This window comes from Chiloscyllium plagiosum, unplaced genomic scaffold (assembly GCF_037043375.1).
Source record: "Chiloscyllium plagiosum isolate Xiang-an unplaced genomic scaffold, Cpla_swu_hap1 HiC_scaffold_18, whole genome shotgun sequence".
NCBI lineage: Eukaryota > Metazoa > Chordata > Chondrichthyes > Orectolobiformes > Hemiscylliidae > Chiloscyllium > Chiloscyllium plagiosum.
Genome location: NW_028270156.1, coordinates 14,256,590 through 14,277,655, shown reverse-complemented (window position 1 = coordinate 14,277,655; position 21,066 = coordinate 14,256,590). Strand labels below are relative to the sequence as shown.

Here is a 21,066-nt window from a genome sequence, read left to right as displayed (position 1 = left end):
TCATTCCTTCAGCATTCTCTGATTTCCTCAGCTCATTCTGGAGTGGGGAGTCAAGACATAGCTATGCACAAGCCTCCTATAGTAATCAGCTGGACAAAGAAACCTACCAAGTTCCTTCCCTGTCTTAGACTAGGGCCACTCCTCTCCTGCACAGATTTTCTGACCTTCAGGAGAAATGTCTTCCTTCGTTATAAAGTGTCCAAGGTAAATTTAGATAGCAAAATTGGGTCTTTTCTGCTTTAATTTTCAAATTTAACAGTAACAAGTGAGCTAAGATGGTGTCTAATCTTGCAAGGGTTTCCTCGAATGTGGAGCTGAATATATGTCTGTTTGGTTACACAAGGAGGAACTGGGAATTAAGGCCAACAAATATCTATCACATGCATGAAAGTGGTAGGAACATGATAGAATCCAAATGGCATCCTTGAGTATTCACAAAATTCCTCTGTACCCATTCAGAATGCTGTCTGCTCAATGCCTTTTTCAGCAATAGGTAGCAGGTTATAACTATAGGCCAAATTGAGATTGCAGGAACTCATCGGACCTTTGAGGATTTAAAATGTGGTGTTGGAAAAGCCTGTCAGGCAGCATCCGAGGAGCAGGAGAGTCGATATGCTCAAAACATCAACTCTCCTACCCCTTGGATGCTGCCTGACTGGCTATGCTTTTCCAGCACAACACTTTTTGACTCTGATCTGCAGTCCTGAGCTTCTCCTTTGAGGACTTGCAATGTTTTGCCAATCCTAGGTAGATGGTAAACATCCTTCTGCATCTTTTCACTGAAGGTGGGATCCAGCAGGACGATGCGATCAAATAACTTCACTATGGTTACTGAAACTAGGCCCACCCCTTCAGCTTACTTGTATACACAAAGATCCCAAAAGATCCACTAGGAATATTTTTTGCAACGTTTATTCCAGTAAGCCTATTGGGAAAAGTTACAAATGTTTATTTGCAGACACTTCCTGCTCACTCACATTGAGCATAACTATCTGCATGACCAAATTGAATTGTCAAATCATCGGGTGTTTCCAGTCTTTCTAGCCACCTGCTCATTGGCAAATAGAACATCCAACCAGAAGTTCTGCTTCCTTTCCTCTGTAGCTTCCTTGGAATGCACACAGAAAGCCTTTGCCTGGGTTTGGCCTTTGGTCTGATTTCATTTGACAAGACTTGAGCCTCCAATGATCCCAGAGAAACTTCAGCCTTCTTCACAGACCTTATCACTCCTCCATCATCTGCTTCATCTTGACAATGTGCATTTGAACCTTATCCACCATGATTTTTTAGATTTAGATTAGATTACAGTGTGGAAACCGGCCCTTTGGCCCAACAAGTCCACACCGACCCGCCAAAGCGCAACCCACCCACACCCATTCCCCTATATTTACCCCTTCGCCTAACACTACGAGCAATTTTGCATGGCCACTTCACCTAACCTGCACATTTTTGGACTGTGGGAGGAAACTGGAGCACCTGGAGGAAACCCACACAGACACAGGGAGAATGTGCAAACTCCACACAGTCAGTCGCCTGAGGTGGGAATTGAACCCGGGTCTCTGGCGCTGTGAGGCAGCAGTGCTAACCACTGTGCCACCGTGCCGCCCAGTATAAACAGTATAGGTACAATGGTTTAAGAAGGCAGCCCACCAGCTTCTCACCAACATTTAGGAAGAATTAAATGCTGGATGCATCAGTACCACCAGGTGAATAAAAGCTGCATTATCACAAGTATGCTTTGTTTAATCACTTTCTTGAACATATGATGCCTAATACCTAAACATGAAATTCAAAAGCTCCTGTTTTTGATTTCAAGTGCACTGACATTTCTTGAACTTTCAAATTATATTGAATTTTTTTTCAGAGAGAAATCTGATGCTTCGTTTTCAGGCTGTGTGTCTGCTTCTCATCGGGTGATTTTTTAAAAAATATAAATTGTGTTACCACAGATATCCTTTCAAGCCTTCTTTGTGACACAGCAAAACATTCACATTTCATCCTGTCTCATTGGTTGGGCTCACAATGAAGCAAGCGCAATGATTCCTTTGGTACATTTCTTTAAATTTAATTATATCTGAAGGATCTTTCTTTTACTTAAGAGTACTGGGTTTTAATGATCCCTGCCAAAACTACAGCTGAAGTTTAAGAAAAGATCTGAAAGATCAAGCTAGCTTTTCTCTCTTTTTATCTTCACAAAAATAGTGGATAATATGGTTTCTTCAATACTTAGAATAAGTACCTCAAAACCAAGCCAATTGCCAGGACAGAATGCACAATCTGGCAACATGAATCACACTGGATTGACAACATTACCAAGATTTCCAATGTTGAAAAATCCAAACACCTTTGCTGCATTGTGTTGTTAAACTACAATGTTTCTGGAAAACCAATAAAATAAATCTCCATTCTTAAAGTTAGTTTGGTTCTACACGAGTGTCGTTTCAGAACTCATCAGCAGAGAAAAAGAGTTAAGGTGCATGTCAAAATACTCAGAGGTGTGTTTCCAATAAAATCTTTTCATCCTGAGGCAGTTTTGTCATGTTGTCATCTATAGTAACCAGTGGTTTAGAAATATCGATAGCTGCCCTGGATCTTTGTCTGATTGATCTGTTGAAGGAGCAGGAGACAATACAAATTACCCACAGGATTGGGGCATATGCCACATGTGTGACTGCCAACAGGTGATGGTGGCACAGCTGCTGGCAAACAAAAAGGAGTGGAATGTAAGGGATGCCTAATGACAAAATGACCCTGGCTTGAGGAACTGTCTCTGAGAGATGGGATGGGACGGAATGGACATGGCAGGAGCGGGATGGGAGAGGCATGGGAAAGGCAGATATGATGATGGAATTGGTCAAGTGCGGGAAAATTATTGGGATAATTATTTGACCCAGCTTATTCAAAAGCGACTCTTTTTGCTAAATGTAAGGAAATCACTAGATTTGAAGTAATGGGAAGAATTTTCCCATTTTGTTGTGGTTTTTTTCAAGCGAGATTCATTGCACTCGATTCACCATGGCCCATGTTGGCTTTTTTCATACAATCTTCTGTTTTACATCTTATTGATTTTGTAGTCTGTCTTTTTGGCACCAGCCTTACGTGCAGGGGAAGCAGAAGTGCTGGTTGCAGCCAGGAGTTTCATCATTCACACCACTGGCCCCATATTTAAACCTCAGTTCCACAGCACTTCAGGTGGTACAAACAAGGAATTAACCTTCACACTGGGGTTTCAGCATTGGTCCCAAGGAAATGGCCCAGAAAAGTGGGTCACCTCCATGCTTTACACACAGGTATTTCAAGATGCCTGGGATTGAGGTGGAGGTGAGGGCCACCTTCTCATGAATAACCAGCAAAGGAGGCCAGATCACCAAACTCAGCCAGTTTGGACCCAGCTAACAGCCTGGGTCAGTGCAGTGACTGGGATTAAAAGAAATACTCAGCAGTGCAAAGATAAGGCTAGTGTTGGATCTTATGTACTCTGCATACGTAAGTGCCATCACTTTCTCTTGGCTACCTCACAATCAGGGTCACCTTACCTGCATCTGTCCAAGACTCACGGACTTTAACTCCATCATATGTAGTACATCCTCTCAACTACCTTTCTTTCAATCCACTCTTTCTTACTGTCACTCTGTGCTTCCTACTCACTGGGGACATCTCACTACTCCTTCCGCACCTTCATCACCACTGACTGCTCTTTTGTTATATTCAAAGCCCTCCATGTCTCAATCTAGGTAACACTGGCCCAACCTTGACAGTAATGTCTCCCACAAACTGGCCTACCTGTAATCCCCCAACTGATTGGACAATGGCACTTGACTTGCAATACTGACCAATCGGTGGACTGTAAGGACACAGATCCCCAGACTTTGGTCAGACCAACGCCCTGGACTAAGCTTCAATGATCACCATAACTGACCATGTTCCCATTTTACTTTCAGACATGATCATTTGGTTGAAGCCCATGCAGTGAGTTTGCCAAATGAGCTACTGACTCATGCTGAAGGTATGACACTGACATTGCTGTCTCCCGACTCAGTATGACATGCCCATCCCGTTTAATGTACAGGGCTCCAAACTGTGACAAACTGCCTGCCTCTCTCTTTGTCTCTGTACTAAACAGCAATGCAACTCAGAGGCAGGTAGCCTCCAAGCAAGCATAAAGTGAGCACGTGCTAAGAAAGCAAGCCCAAGAACCCTAAGATGCACACTATGTAGATGCATGAGATGGGTTTGTTGCTGTTGGCAAAGTGACCTGGCAGAAGCATGCAAGCCAAGTGATGTCTTGACAGGCTGAAGTGGCAGTTGGTCTGAAAGCAGCCATGATGATGTTACTTGTATGTACTAAAGCTAGAAGGCGAGTGTCCCTGGATCACAAAGTTACATTGAAGTGAAGAGAATTAGATGGAAGCCCAGAAAAGTGAAATGCTGCTGGGTAACCACATTGACTTTAATGTTGAGAATGCCACCATCTAGTTTGCTGGAGGAGAGAAATGGAAACTGTATAAAATGAGCAAGTCTGGCTAACAATGAGATGCAAATGCATTGAAATTAGATAGCCATTGCTCGTTAGTGAGATTCTGAAATTGTCATTTAAACCTTAAGCAGATAATCTGGAAGTTTATTTCTCAATATAAAGACTTTTTAAAAAGTTTTCACCATATTGTGCCAACTTTCTTGCCACTGTCCACACAACTCACAGGAGCAGGAAATCACACCCACAGTTTTAGAAATGTTGATGGTGAATTGATAAAATACATCAGTCTTAATTCTACAGCAAGGATGATGTTAATATTTTATATCTTCCTGAGTTTCTACACAAATTCCAATCAGCACACCACTGCACAACTTTAGACCCTGATTATTTTTGTTCCCAAGTTGGGTATGCAGAGGCGAGATGATTATTTAACTGAAAATACTGCCTTTAAAATGTTCATTTGCATTCCCAGTTTTAATCTGGTGGAATGGGCTGGATTGGAAGTTAGATTGGGAACAGCTGGGTTGGCTAAAAAAGAATCATAGAATCGCTAGTGTGGAAACAGGCCATTTGGCCCAATTAGTCTACACCGACCCTCCGATGAGTAACCCACCCAGACTCATTCCCCTACACTATTATGCTATAGTTACCTTTGACTAATGCACCTAACCTATACATCCCTGAACACTATGGGTAATTTAGCATGGCCAATTCGCATAACCTGCACATCTTTCAATTTTGGGAGGAAACCAGAGCACTCAGAGGAAACCCATGCAGACACTGGAAGAAATGTACAAACTCCACACGGATAGGTGACCAAGGCTGGAGTCAAACCTGGGTGAGGTGGCATTGCTAACCACTGAGCCACCATGCCACCCACAGTGTTCCCCTGGAAGATTGGGCAGAAAGCCTGCCTTGGGGCTCCAGCATTATGGTCAAAGATCAAAATGAAAGAAAAAGTAAAATATTCCTCCAGTCCTCACCATTCACCTCCACACACTGCCCATGTTCTATGCATGCCATCCTTAATGCCATCTCTACCCCTCCATTCTGCATATTTTTCAACTTCATCTATCATGCCAAGTTACCTGGTATCCTCAAGCATCCACGTGTACACAATTAAGATTTATTATTTATAAGTTTCACATTGAAGGTAAGCATTCATTCATAAAAACACTGATAGTTCAAGGTCTTAACACTTCTAAGTAGGTCTCTTACACATTTGATCTTTCCAAAGGGACCATGTTTACATGCCATCTTCTCAACAGTTAATCCTGAACAGAACAGAGAGATCCCGAACAGCAACATAAAACATCAATTTCAAAACCTTATCAAGCATTGTAGGTATAAAAAACCAGGTTTTAAATAAAGTTTTTTTTGTCAGTAGTTAGCTTGTCATTGACCCAGTTATCATTTAACCCTGAAAGTTGTGTTTAACAAGCAATCATGAACTTGGACTCATCTTATAAACAAATACTCGTGTAAAAGGGACTGAATGAGTGTATTATATGTAACTTGGGCTCTAGATGAACATGAAAGCACAAAATAACATTTCATCTTGACTTTCTCCATTCCAATGACAATGCTTCCTAGCCTTTGACTTTCAATGTAACTATCATCTCCAATTCTAGCTGTATAGTAGATTTCATTCTCACCTTCATTCCTGTATTCAGTCATGAGCCATGATGATGCTAGACTTTTTTTCTTAAAATAGTCTTTCCAACCTGCATTCTCCGTCAAGAGTCAAAGGTCTACAACACATCTAGACGAAATATACTTGACCCTTAGGTTTCTCTGCCTTTTCATACTTTTGCTTTTTTTCCCCTAAACTTAATTAAATTACATATCTGTCACAGCCACAGTCATCTCAAGTTTTTTTAAACAACACTCCATTTCACTATTTTCCATAGCCTCCAACTTTGGACAATCAGCAAATTTATTGAATGTGCTTCCCAAAACCAAGTCATCTATAAATTTTGAAAAAATAATTGGACACACCACTGATTCCTTCAGTACGTTATATCTAATTTTTTTTCTAATTCAAGCTTCCATTTATTGAAGCCCTTTGCTTCCTGTCCAGTAATTAACATTCCTTTTGTTCTTTAGGAGAGAGTTTTTTTTCTTGAATCCCCATCCTTTCCAATAAGCTATGATATAGAGGGCTGTCTCAAAGAGTACACACTGCACCACTGGTGCAAGAGTGGGGTTGGTCAAACTTACTCACCACCATCTTAATGCCTTTCGTGATATGAGCACCATCCTGGGATAGTTATAATCAGTAGTAAAATAAAGTGTTAGAAAAAACTGCTCTGACCACGTTCCAATTTCTGAATTTTGCCAGCCACCAATATAATCAGTCTTGCAGGAAATTCCCTTCAATTTTGTCATTGCAGACACTGGTGTTGCTTGGATAATATGTAGCTTTTGTTAAAACAGTGGTTCATTTTCACTAATTTTGTGTTATTTACTGCATGGAGGTACTAAGAATGAGATTTTAATTTCTGCAAATTATTTTTGAGATTTTGTGATGACAAACTCCACAAAATTGAAGGCTGGAGAGGTTTTAAACTTTTACTTGTGAATAGTTTGGTTTAAAATTACAATATTAATAATCCATTCCACATTGTAAAACTACAAAAAGTTACATTTTAATATTGATTTACAAAGATTCTGCTTTATTTTTATAACATGGTGATAATGTACATCCAAAAGTATTTACAAGACAAGAATTGTTAAAACCATGTACTGTATGTAGACCACAATCAGGTAAACAGCTACTGGTGGTCCAACTTTATTTAAGAGGTAGTTACCATTACTTAAAATGAGTACATAAAAGAATACCCCTTTATATTTTCATCCAATAATTTACAATACAAATTTGAAAATGTGTCATATGCACAGTATCTACAACCCATTCCTGAAATTTCAGTTTGGAAATAATTTTTGGCATCTTCTAACCTCCTGAGGAACTACAAGTGATGAATCCAAAGTATGGTATTCACATTTGTTTACGCTAACTGAGTGGAGCTTCTGTTTATTCTTCAATGCAGGCAAGTGTTAAGTTACTCAGCAGGGAACATGTGAAGAAACAGCAATACAATCTGGCAGTGAATTTTCCGTTAAGAGACTCAACTGTAAATATAAGCCAACAGCTACTTTAAAGGACAAAAACACAGCAAAATTGCATGACTATGAGACAGAATGCACCATAAAAATAGTAGCAATTTTAAAAATAAATCTTTCTTGTCAATAAGTTTATAAACACCATTGTTATATACCAAACACACACGCACACATAAAATTAATCGGTTTGGGCGATTCTCTTTTTGTAAGAACAGATGGCTCAAAATAAAACTGACTGAACGTGATTCCCTTTTCTTTTGACAACTGTCAGATTGAAGAAAAAGTGCTTCCCAGAATAAAAGTTCACACAAGAAAAAGTTAGATTGTTTCTAAATGTTCATACATGTACCTTCCTGGCATTAAGTCTTCTGAAATTAGTCTTTGATCCTTGGAATATTATACGCATAGTGAACCAAAGGAAATCCCCGACTTTGATAGAAGCAGGCTCTCCCACAGGCCTGTACTTGGTCGGAACTATCGGAAACAAAGGAGTCTCCCTCGTCAGCATATTCAGAATGAGCAGACTGAGTCCCACAGTCTGACCAGTAGCCGTTGGGCCGCTGGCAAGGCACCACAGCCAAGGTTGGGCAGCTATGTGACTTCACTAAGTGTTTGCATGTTGAAGGTTTTGTCAATAACAATGATTCACAACAGTCACATACAGTGAGATTACCCTGTAGGTGGGTATACACTCCGCAGTCATAGAAGAATTCCGGTGACACACAGCTGCTTTGAGCATTCACTGTAACTGCAATAGATTTGTCTTTTTGTTTTGGGCGCCATTTCAACATATTCCAGTCTTCTCTGAATCGTGGATTGAAGAAAACATACAGGACAGAGTTCAGACAAGCAGGCAATGGAAAGAAGATTAGTGTTACGGACTTCATTATTTCAGGGCTGATGGAAATTGCACTGATAAGAGGTGCAAATGAGAAAAAAGCAACAGGACAGAAGAAAATGCAGTTGGTGAAAATTAACCAGGCAACATGCTTAATCATACTTGACTGAGAATTTTCTGCAAGATCCTCTTTTTCCAAGTTGCAGTAGAGCTTTGTGTAGACAACTGCCATTATCAGGAAGGCTATTGAGTTCAGCAACACCAGAGTTACTGTATAACCCAGGGAAGGAGACTCACCAGTGGGGAAGGGCAGACAGAGCGGAGATGCTGAAAATTCTCCAATATGAAACCACGGAAGGCAAGCTATCACTGCAGCAACCAAGACAGCAAAAGCAGCAGCTATCTGAAAGTGTATCAAATGATGGCTTTTCCCTTTTTTGATTAAGTCACGTGTAGTCAGAGTCCGTTCAAAAGATGCCAGGGTAAGGAAGAAAATTGATGCTTCGGAAGAGAACATGGCGAGGAATCCAGCAACTTTGCAGCCACTTCCTGTCTCCCACCAGGCACCATATCGAGCAAACTTTCCCCAAGAAATTGAATCTAGAATAGTCAGGGTACCAGTATACATTCCCATTAAGAGATTGGCTGTTGCAATTAGACCCACAAACAGCTTTGCAGAAGACAATGGCGCACGTGATGCAAATGTTGTTACGACAACAATTATATTGAAAATTAGTGCCACTAGAAAGATGAACCATACAGTCAGGCGAATCATCCAGCTTCCCAGCAAATGTTGACATGGTTTGAATGCACCTGGTGGAGATAAAAATTAAACTCATTACCAAAGGATGCTGGGTTTGTGGAAGTGGGTTTGTTGACGTATATTCGAGTAGAACCACAACTTTCAGAAAAAAAACCCTAAGTTTCTAAATTCTGATGCACTAGCATATTTATTCCATCTTGAAACTACAATGTTCGTTCTTTCATGTTCACATGATATGAAGGAAAGTATGATTACTTGGCTCCACGGAATACCAATAATTACAACAGTCAACAGGATGCTTGGACAGTCTGTTCATTTTTTGATCTTACTGCTGGTTACCCATCAAAATGCATGCGCTTCAAGCAGGTAATTACTCTTTCAACAACCTTTCTATTTGTTATCATGCTGCATTCTGATCTTATAGTCTACTTAGATTCTATTGTCTTCTCTGCTAAGTGTGCAATAATTATATATTTTTAAAAAAAAGTATTTCCTAATGGTTTACTGAAGTGCCTGACAACAGACATTGACACACAAAATCACATGGATTATTATGATGGTTGCCCCTTGTCCATCATCATGCATTCTATACATTTTTAAAATAGCTGTTCATGTGACAGCAGCAATCACTATTCCTTATGCAGTTTTTAATGACAATTACACAATCATTAAAAAATGCCTCCGAATGCATGAATAAATATTGGGAAAGGTAAAACTGAAAACCTTATTAAAAAAAGATGGACTTGTTATTAAGAAAGACAGAAAGAGAGAGGCAAAGAGAGATCCAGTGAGTGAGGTCAATGCAGCTAATGGAGCAGATTCGCTGAATACTTTTAAGAACTAAAAGACCATAAGATAGAACAGCACCAGGTCTGCTCCATCATTCAAAGAGACTGTAGCTGATCTGATTATTCTCAACTCCAACTTCCAGTCTCAACCCTATTGCATTAAAAATGTCTATCTCAACCTTGATAATGCTTAACAAACTAGCCTCAACACCGACAAAATGGACAACCCTCAGAAAAATTCCTCAGCTGTTTGAAATGGGAAACCTCTTACCCTTAGGTAAGAGAAGCAGAGCTGTTCACAGTATTCCAGCTGTGATCTGACTAGTGCCTTTTATAATGCAAGCAGGACCTCAGTAATTTTATAGGGAAAAAAAGTAAGACTGCAGATGATGGAGATCAGAGTCGAGAGTGTGGTGCTGGAAAAGCACAGCCGGTCAGGCAGCATCCAAGGAGCAGGAGAATCAACGTTTCGAGCAAAAACTCCATCAGGAATGAAGAAGAGTTTATGCTCGAAACATCGTTTCTCCTGCTCCTCTGATGCTGCCTGACCGGCTGTGCTTTTCCAGCACCACACTCGTTGACTCACTAATTTTATAACCTATTCTCCTAAAAAAAGGCCAGTTTTCTTCCCAATTACCTGCTAACCCAGGATGCCTGCCTTGAGATTCAAGCACAAGGACCCCCAAATCTCTCTGTGCTATAACATTCTGAAGTCTTCACTGATTCAAACAATATTCAGCCTTTGTATTCTTCCTGCCACAGTGCATGACCGCACATTTTCCCACATTACATAATAGCCAAGTTCTTATCCACTCAGTTACCCATCGCTATCCCTCTATAGTCTTTGTGTCATCCTCTGCAGTTGCTTTCTAATTTTTGTCACCTGCAAATTTGGTGATAGTTCATTCACTTTTGCCATTCAGGTCATTAATATATTGTAAATGATTGTTGCCCCAGTACTGATCACTATGGCACTTTACTAGTTACACGTTGTCATTCTGAAAATACCCCCTTTATACCAACTTGGTCTTTAATTAGTTATGATATGGAGGAGCCAGTGTTGGACTGGGGTGGACAAAGTTAACAATCACACAACACCAGGTGATAGTACAGCAGGCTTATTTGGAAGCACTAGCTGTCAGCCACCTGATGAAGGAGCAGCGCTCTGAAAGCTAGTGCTTCCAAATAAACCTGTTGGACCATAACCTGGTGTTGTGTGATTTTTAACTTCAATTAGTGAGCTAACCTTCCATTCACACTAATATACTAGTCCCAACACCACGGCCTTTTAAAAAAATTCACTTATGGGATGTGGAGGTCATCTGTCTCCTTGAACTGCTGCAGTCCATGGATGCTGATCTTGTTAAGTAGCCTTGTGTGATAACTTATTTTGGAAATTCAAACATATTAAATTTACTCATTTCTCTTTATTTAGCCTATTTGTTACTTACTCAAAGAATTCTCAGATTTGCCAGACATGTCTTCCCTGTCATGAAGCCATGTTGACTCTGTTTAATTATCTGATGCATTTCTAAATGCTTTGCTATTGCTTTCTTTATAATACTCTAGCACTTTGCCAATGACAGATATTAAGCTAATTGGCTTATGTTAGCTGCTTTTTTTATTTTTTACCCTTTTTGAACAAAAATGTTAGTTTTCTAGTACTCTGGGACTTTTCCTGAATCTAAAATTCCAGGAAGATTACTACTTATGCAGGAGATCAGTTAGCTCAGTTGGCTGAACAGCTGTTTTGACGCAAAGTGATGCGAGCAGCATGGGTTCAATTCCTGCATCAGCTGAAGTTACCATAAAGGATTCACCTTCTCACCCTCTCTCCTTGCCTGAGGTTTGCTGACCCTCAGGTTAAACCACCACCAGTCATCTCTCTCTAAAAAGAATGCAGCCCTATGGTCTGGTAGGAATATGCTGACTTCACCTTTACTACTAATAATTGCCCCATCACTGTAGCTAGTTCCTTTAAAAAAAGGTGGATTTTCTTGCTAAGCAGTGGAATCAAGGATTATTGGAGTAGATGGAAAAGTGAAATTTAAAACACAAGTACATCAGCTTTGATTTTATTGAAAGGTAGAGCAGACTCTCTAAGGGTCAAATGGTCTACTTAGAGTCAGAGATGTACAGCATGGAAACAGACCCTTCGGTCCAACCTGTCCATGCCGACCAGATATCCCAACCCAATCTAGTCCCACCTGCCAGCACCAGGCCCAAATCCCTCAAAACCCTTCCTATTCATATACCCATCCAAATGAGTACCAGCCTCCACCACTTCCTCTGGCAGCTCATTCCATATACACGTGCCACCCTGTGTGTGAAAAAGTTGCCCCTTAGGTCTCTTTCATATCTTTCCTCTCTCACCCTAAACCTATGCCCTCTAGTTCTAGACTCCCCGACCCCAGGGAAAAGACTTTGTCTATTTACCCTATCCATGCCCCTCATAATTTTGTAAACCTCTATAAGGTACTTCAGCTTCTTTCTCACATGTTTCACTAAAGCTGTACAAAAGGGAGAGTGAGCACAGTAAGCAATTTTTTAAAAAACCTAACAGGGTTGACTGTCCTCAGGTAAATACTTCTAGGTGAACAATAAATGTTCCTTCTTGGATTCATGAACTATTCTGGAGGATTTCAGTGCTTTCTCAACTTCAAGTGAAGAAAATTGTTTTTGCCACATTTGCTGGGGACCTCAAATGCTACTGCTTAGATTTAGCTAAACTGAACAAATACAGCAATGAAGTACAACTAACTTCAGTCTTTGTTGCATTTGACTGAATTAATTAAGTGATTATTAGCATGTGACAACAAATGTGTTGTATTGTAAACAGTATAAAACTCTCAAATGTGGTAAGATAATTACTCCAGCTGATCTCTGTAGACAAGCTAATGAGAGAGTGTTGGATTACTGCTCAGTATCTTTCCTAATTGAGAGTTCCATTTCCAAACAGTTCCTTCAAAAAAAATCCTCCTTATAGCACATGACACCTTCAACTATTTCAGTACAGACCAGAAAGGTCACCTAAGAAACAAATCAGCTTCAGAGGAAAAATAGCATTTAAGTGACTTTAAGTATCCACTAAGACAGCATGCAAAGCAAGTTGAATATAGAATTTTGTAAACAGTACCTGGAGAAGGGGTACAGTGCACTGTGGACGAGATCTTGTCTTCTTCATTTTTAATCTCATCGTCTACACTTTGATCTGAAGAAAAGACAAGAAAAGTTTGATGATTTTCCATTTCAACACCATAAATATTTGCATAAAGACGAAGTGCAAAAGTGCAATCCATTTCTGCAGGATTGAGCATGCTAGTGTGACGTCATTTTCCCCACCTTGCAGCTTATGCTGACATGTGCCACCAATATCTACAATTATAGTAGTTCATGATTGCCAGTCACCCAGGACTGAACTTTTAACAGCAAATGGAAAAGGTTTGGTAATTGAGTGACGAGTAATTAGATATTTTGATTTGTGTGAAAACAGATAACTACAGGCCAGTTAGTTTAACATCTATCAAAGGTGTTGCAAGTTGCTATTAAAGAAGTTATAGCAAGGAAATTAAGAGACATATCAAGGTTTTACGAAGGGGAAATCATCTTTCAGCAATTTATTGGAATTCTTTGAGGTAACATTTGCTGTGAATAAGGGGAAATGGTACTATACTTGGATTTCCAAAAGGCACTTAAAGCATCACAGGTTATTGTGAAAGTACAAGCTTATGGAGTAACAGGCAACGTACTGGCAATGGATCGAAAGTTAGTTAACTAATAGGATATTTTTTCAGCTTGTGAAGACGTAATGAATGGTGTGCCAGAGAATCAACACTGGCACCTCAACTTTTATAATCTATAAAACTGATTTGGATGAGGATATGGCAAGTATGGTTGCCAAATTTGATGATGATATAAAAATAGGCAGGAATGTAAGATGGGATGAAGAGTATGTAAGGAAGCTACAAAAAGGGTAATAAGGTTGGTTAAATGAGTTGGCAAAGAACTAGCAAATGAAATATAATGTAGGCAAATGTGAACATGTTCATTTTAACAGGAAGCATAAATAAGCATTTTTAACTAAATGGTGAGAAAATGCGGAGGTCTGACATGCAAAAGGATCTAGGTGTTCTAACGCATGACTCACAAAAGGCTAGTGTGCAAATAATCAGGAAAGATAATAGAATGTTATCCTTTACTGTGAGAGGTTTATGATGTGAAAGTTGGGAAGTTATGCTTCAGTTATAGAGGGCACTTGAGACCATATTTAGTGTACTGTGTACAGTATTAATCATTCGTTTAAGGACTGATGTAGAAACAGGTCAGACAAGATTTTCCAGACTAATACCTGGAATAGGTGGGTTGTCATAAGAAGAAAGGTTGGACAGGCAAGGTCTGTACCTGTTGGTGTTTGGTAGAGTAAGAGATGATGAGACGTAAGATTCTGAGAGGTCTTGACAAGATAGATGTGAAGAGAATGTTTCCTCGAATGGGAGAATCTAGAGCTAGTGGTCACTATATTAAACATGTGACAGTATTTTCAATCAAAGATGAGGTGATTTTCTTTCTCTCAGATGCAAATGAGTCTTTGGAACTCTTCCTGAAAAGATAGCTGAAGCAGAATCTCTGAATAGTTTAAGGCAAAGTGAATAGAGGGTAACAAGATACTGAAAGATCATCACTGGTTGGTGGAAATATGATTTCAGATTAGTCACAATCTTATTAAAACAGCAAGAGTAGCCTTGAAGGGTTGAACAGCCAACTTCTGGTCCTCATATGTTCAAATTTTTGTACGTCATCATTACCAGGGAAAAGGTACTAGGGAGACTATTTGATCACGGATTTGACAAGTCAAGACTGCAAGCAGCCAAAGGCTTTAAAAGAAGTGGCTGGAGAGAGATGGTAGAGGCACTGCTTATAATCTAGAATCTAAGGAAGTTTTAAAAGAAAGGTCCCAGCACATGAGAAAATAGCTAATTTATCAGCATTATTCAAATAACAGACAAAAAGCAGGAATCTGTGTGTCAGTTAACCAAACACCTATCATTGGGAAACTGCTACAGTACATTTTATAGTAGAATACTTATCTAAAAAAAAAATCAGTGTGATCAGGCAAAGTCAATATGGGTTTTGTGAGCTTTTTGAAGGAAGTAACAGGTAAGGTGGATAATGGGGAACCTATTGGATGAATGTTGTAGGTCTAGTAGGTAGAGTCGAGAGTGTGGTGCTGGAAAAGCACAGCAGATCAGGCAGCATCTGAGGAGCAGGAGAAGCAACGTTTCAGGCAAAAGCCCTTCATCAGGAATGTAGGACTACTGCGTAGTCATGTTGAGCTTAGTTTACTTATTATCATGCAATCCAAATCAAGTCATTAACGTAATAGAGATTTTAGTACCTTCATATCACATGACTGATTAGCCTAACCTGAACAGGAAATGCACGTGATTTCAGAAGGTTAAACAGTGAGAACTTTGAACCTTCAAGGCTGAAGAAGCTCACACCCTCCAAACCTGTTAAATCCTTATGAAAACCTGATGTTATCAATAAAGGAAGACTACAAGGGATCTATTGTGGGAAGGAAGAAAAGAAAATCAGCTGTGTTCTAAATTAGCTTTGTTATAATTGAAGTTTTAGAAGAGAAGCAATGAAATTTAGCTAAATATCATTTTTATGCTATAGAGGTAACTTTGTACATTGTGGGTTTAGGTTTGTAACAGTATAATCCTTTAGGATTTTATCACTCAAGACAATGTACTTACTGAGTGTATTATGATACCTTTAAGAGAGTGAAGGACTGAGCAAGTACACAGAGTGCTGGAGAATTTACAAAGTAACATTTGATTCAAACAAACCACACACGCTGAGTTGGTATGAGACAAAAACACAAATTCAAATTTGGTTAAATTATACCCTGAAAAATATCAAACTCCAACTCAATTTAAATTCAGTACATTGACAATCTTAAAAGCCAATGTCACAATCTGATGCTTTTGGGAAGCATAAGACGGGGGTGAGGGGTGGGGATTGAACAGTTGAGAGGAGAACTGCCAAGCCCAGCATATAAACAGACTGCTTGAAAAATAGCTCTCTTAAAAGTATTTTTTCGATCAGTAACCTGTGATGCAGAAATTCCTAAGAAGAAGAAAAGAAGACACATGAAGATCGAAATAGAAGCATGAAGGCTGCCTGGTTTTGAGATAAGAAGTGCGGTTTTGTAAATCTTAATTGGGAGTTTTATCGGACTAGTATTTTAAAAGGCAAGATAAAAGATAGGTTGGAGGAAGAAATTATAAATAGTGCTTAGCTAATTATTCTCTGTTAAACTTCATGAAATAAAGTTGTTAATTTTTACTTTAAATAGTTCTTGGCCACTCAGATGTTTACAGATTGCTGCATGGGAACAACTTGTGTGTTGCTGGTTTTAAATCAAGCAGGAGGGTTTACTCTGTGTGGTAACAATACTCTGATTTTCCATAGCTAATAGGAAACACAACTTAAGGACAAATTGTTTTGTTTGTTTTCAGGATAACAAGCTATAACAACAAACACTTTTGGAAAGATCATTGGACTTGAAATGTTAACTGTTTCTCTCTCCGCTGATGCTACCAGATTTGGTGTTTCTCCAGCAATTTCAGCTTTTATTCAAGCTTTATAAAGCTTAGATATCTTTCTTCTAGTTGGTTCCTGACCAGTTGGTTTAAAACTGCAAATTCCCACACTGACATTTTCAAGGGACAGCTAAACTTCAATTTCAAAGGGTTGGAAAAGGAGTTTTTTTTAAGAAAAGGTTTCTAGGGAAATCATAAATCTATAGGCGTTGTTTTGACTGTGGAAATTGTATCTGTACTGGGGATAAAGCACCAGATCCATTTATTGGGATTTTAAGGGTTTTAAGAGCAGCATTTGAGAGAACTCTGAATACTGTATATATGGATTTTATATTTTTTGATTGGATAAGATTTAGAAACAAAGAGAGATGGCAATGAGTTAGTCTGGATTTTCAATGGTTTTATCAGTGATTTGCTATTGTGGGTCTGCTGCTGTCTTGACACGAATATCTAAACGTGCATATATTTTACAGTGCTTTCAATTTAATATCAATTATGTACAAATCTGAAAGGTGATGGAGAATCTAGAGTTGATCTCAACTTAACTCCTGTGTCAGAATATGCAGATTCAGATGAGATGTTTAACTTTATTGATAGCTTAACAAGATCGGGTCTCCTGATGATACAGAGCAGTCAATATTCAGGGATATCAAAGAGAGGCAGCCGTCATTTGGGAGGTGAAGGTCAATCACACACTGTCTAATTTACCTTTGATTGTCCTGGTTTGATACAGCTGACTAATTGATTTCTAAGACATAGACAGGTGGTAGAAGAAACTTGATGTTAGAGCACGATGGGAATTATATGCCCAAAGTTACTTATTTATCCCAAGAATACTACATTTACTAAATGTCATGTCTCCATTTATTCATACGTTGCATTACAAAATGTGATTATCTGAAATCCTAATATTAAATGGTCAAGAAAATTTGATTCAGCCACAAAACTTAGATACATTTTAGCCAGTTCACAAGACTGAACAGCTTACAACAACCTCAAAGCAGGAAAGATACAAATTAACACCATTTATTCTCAGTGTAACAAACATAACATTTAAAAAGATGCACAACCAGTGGAAGCATGTAAGATGTTGCATAATCAGAGTTAAAATGTCTATTTAATAAGTCTATCAAGTAAGTTGGGGCAATTTTCTTTATACAGTAAAGTCCCCATCATCCAGTACTGTTATCCGGAATTTTCATGCAACCGGCAATTGCTCTGGAAACTGATGGTGTCGTCACCTCCCTCCCTCCCTCCCGTTGTCCCCTCCCTCCCCCTTTGATTAAACCTTGTTGAATAGTCCTAGCCATAATTGGCAGCCCCATTCTGGATGCGAGTCAGATACTGGGGAATTTACTGTATCTGCTTCAAAACAAAAACCCTCTAAAATCAGCAATCCTCTCAATAGGAAGGTTAAGTAGTCTGCTTCACATCCTTTACTAGTCAATAGCCTTGTTTTGCTACTTAGCAGTGCTTATGGAATTGAGCAAATCAGTTCCTTTGTATGGTCTTGTGGTTGTTGACCACCTGAAGCTGGCAATTTGCCATCTAAACACAGCCTGTGTAAATGTTTAGCAACTTGTGAATGGCACTTACCAGTCTTCTTTTCTGACGGTGGAATATTTGCTTCCTGATTTTTGATGCCTTCAGGTTTTACAGCTTGATAGGTTTCACAGCTACTAAATGCACAGCACTGATAGGCATATGGTACCATCAATGTCCTATAAGGAGTTAAGGCAATAAAAGCTTGCTTCAAATTAAACATGTGTACGTTTCAATAACATTAACTATTAAATTGTAGTACTGGATGCAAAAATCGTGCACTGGGAAGAATCCAATGATAAAGAATCCAACTATCCAATAGTATCCAACTATTACTCTCAGTTTACACACAAAATATCTTTTTCTTCTAAATTGCGCTTATGGTAAGTAAGTTGGGTTGCTATGACATTCTATAAGAATTATAGGTAAGTTTCTACACTCTAAAAATGGCAGAGAGGAATGGTATGGGTCACTGATACTTAGCCATTGAGTTATGTGCTGTTTAAAGAAACACAAAGTCGATAGTCATTCATGTGATTTTTAGCTTTGACAGAGGTACAATGCAAGACAAATGTGTGTTAGTGTGAATGCATTAATCTACCAGGAACAAATTAATAAAGATATTATGTTGCTCTGATCTTGCAATTAGGCATTCAATTTTGCAATGCAAGCTATATGGAGACAAGCAGTTTGATATTCAAACTTTCTTTTAAAAACAGACAAACCATTGCAATAAAGCACATGAAAGATTTCAGGTTAACTCGGGCATAGACAATAATGTTAAGTGAACTATTGCATACTTTATACTTCACACATGATATACTACAAGAGCTATGCAGAAATGGGAGACAAAAGGAAATCGGTAACAAAAACGACATTAGCCACAAGTTAGCAAGTAACCAATTCCCAGGCATTTGCCAATACCACTTGGCAACTATTCAGGTAGTTTTAAAAAGTAGTACGAGTTAACATATAATTATGGATTAGAGGTTTGCCGTGTTGGTGCGAGGTCTTCAACAACTTTCGTTCTATTTGCCTATACCTTTCATATTATTTTTCAAATACTTAATTCCCTTTTAAATTATGGTACAATGTGTGCTTGAATAGCTAATTCTGATAAAATATCTGAAAAAAATGATACACTTCAAGAAAGATTAATTTGGTTCCCTTTATGACTATTGTCAGTCCGCATTTCATTATTGCATTCTCAAACAGTGACAATACTATTTTGCAATTTACCCTCTGAAAACTTCATATCATCTTAAATCACAAGTACTCCCACCAAAACCAAAAGTCACATTGGAATGTGGTCACTAATGCACAATTACTTCATGGCAGCATAAATTACCCCTAACTTTTTTTGGAAAAATTACAAGTATAGGAAGTTATACCAATATAAAATCTGGTGCAATGGTCATAGCACAGAAGAAGGAAAATTGAACTTGTGTTTAAACCACTACTGTTCTCAGGCCTACAAAAACAGAATAAAGTTAAGGTCAGACTTAAAAACTCAACATGAACATAGGGTCACAGGAACAGGAGTAATCTCTGCAACTCTGCTCCACCATGCAAATTTGATAATGGCTGTAGAATAGATTGGACTCCCTACAGTGTGGAAACAGGTCCTTTGGCCCAACAAATCCACACAGACTTTCCAAAGAGTATCCCACTCAAGTCCATTCCCCATTACTCTACATTTACTCCTAACTAGTGTGCCTAACCTACACACTATGAGCAATTTAGCATGACCAATGCACCTAACCTGCACATCTTTGGACTGTGGGAGGAAACCGGAGCACCCAGAGGAAACCCACACAGACACGGGGAGAATGTGCAAACTCCACACAGACAGTCACCAGAGGCTGGAATCAAACTGGGGTCCCTGGCGCTGAAAAGCAGCAGTGCTAACCACTCATTTTCACTCAATTTACTTGCCTTGGTTCCACATCTATTAATTGCCTTAGCTAATAAAATGCTAGCTGAAAATGTGTTGCTGGAAAAGCGCAGCAGGTCAGGCAGCATCCAGGGAACATGCCCTTTTGCCCGAAACATCGATTCTCCTGTTCCCTGGATGCTGCGCTTTTCCAGCAACACATTTTCAGCTCTGATCTCCAGCATCTGCAGACCTCATTTTCTCCCCTAATAAAATGCTACCAATCTCAACTTTACATTTTCAACTGACCTGGCTTTTCCATAAACTTTCACCTGAAGCGCTTCCTGACTCACCTTTGAACAATTCAGCTCTAATTTTAACATAATGTTCCGCTAATCTTGACATCTGCCAGGCAGCATAGTTTCTCTCCACCTACTCCAGCATATTATTTATGCATGTCAGATATGGCACAGATGCAGGCCATTCTACCATGCTGGTAAAAAGAATGAATGTAAATACTTCAAACATCTCTAATTTTATATACTCAAGTAAAAAAAAAGACCATATTATTGTCCTCATCATTTAAACCTCGAAGTCCTAATATCATTCTGCTGAATCTAAATTTCACCTGCTCTAAAGCCAAACATTTTTTTCCTGAGCTGCAGCACCCTAAACTGAATGCAGTACTCATTGTTATTTAACGATAGATCTATACAACTGCAGCATAGCTATCACCCGTTTTTAACTCTCGATTGCCTTAAGCCACAATTTAACAAACCTCAGCCTAGAGAGGTCCTCTGGTATCAGTAGCTCCTTCAGGCCAGCATTCCCAGAAAGTTTAAGTTGATTGAGACCTGTTAGCCCAGCTGTTGGGAAAGAACTCAAGTGATTGGAACTTAAATCTCTGAAAACAGAACAAAACATATGAATTAGTGCATCCTAATGAATGAACGTAGACAACATAAAAAAAACGAGGAGTAGGCCATTTAACCCTTGAATCGGCTCTACCATTCATTAATAGCATGGGCTGATCACCCAAATCGATAGCTTGTTC

The 21,066-nt window shown here is 39.1% G+C and overlaps 1 protein-coding gene across 2 annotated transcripts in view; it reads right to left on the bottom strand.

Moving 5' to 3' along the window:
- Window positions 1-7,034: 7,034 nt before the first annotated feature.
- The window catches only part of lgr4 (leucine-rich repeat containing G protein-coupled receptor 4), a 142,073-nt gene continuing 128,041 nt past the window's right edge, over window positions 7,035-21,066 (bottom strand). For both annotated transcript variants that reach the window (XM_087996308.1, XM_043705452.2), the window contains 4 exons: window positions 20,791-20,916; window positions 18,194-18,318; window positions 13,126-13,200; window positions 7,035-9,251 (listed from right to left, as the gene is read on the bottom strand). In XM_087996308.1, coding sequence (XP_087852434.1) covers window positions 7,975-9,251; window positions 13,126-13,200; window positions 18,194-18,318; window positions 20,791-20,916 — 1,603 coding nt within the window. In that variant the 3' untranslated portion in view covers window positions 7,035-7,974. The remainder of the gene's footprint in view (window positions 9,252-13,125; window positions 13,201-18,193; window positions 18,319-20,790; window positions 20,917-21,066) is intronic.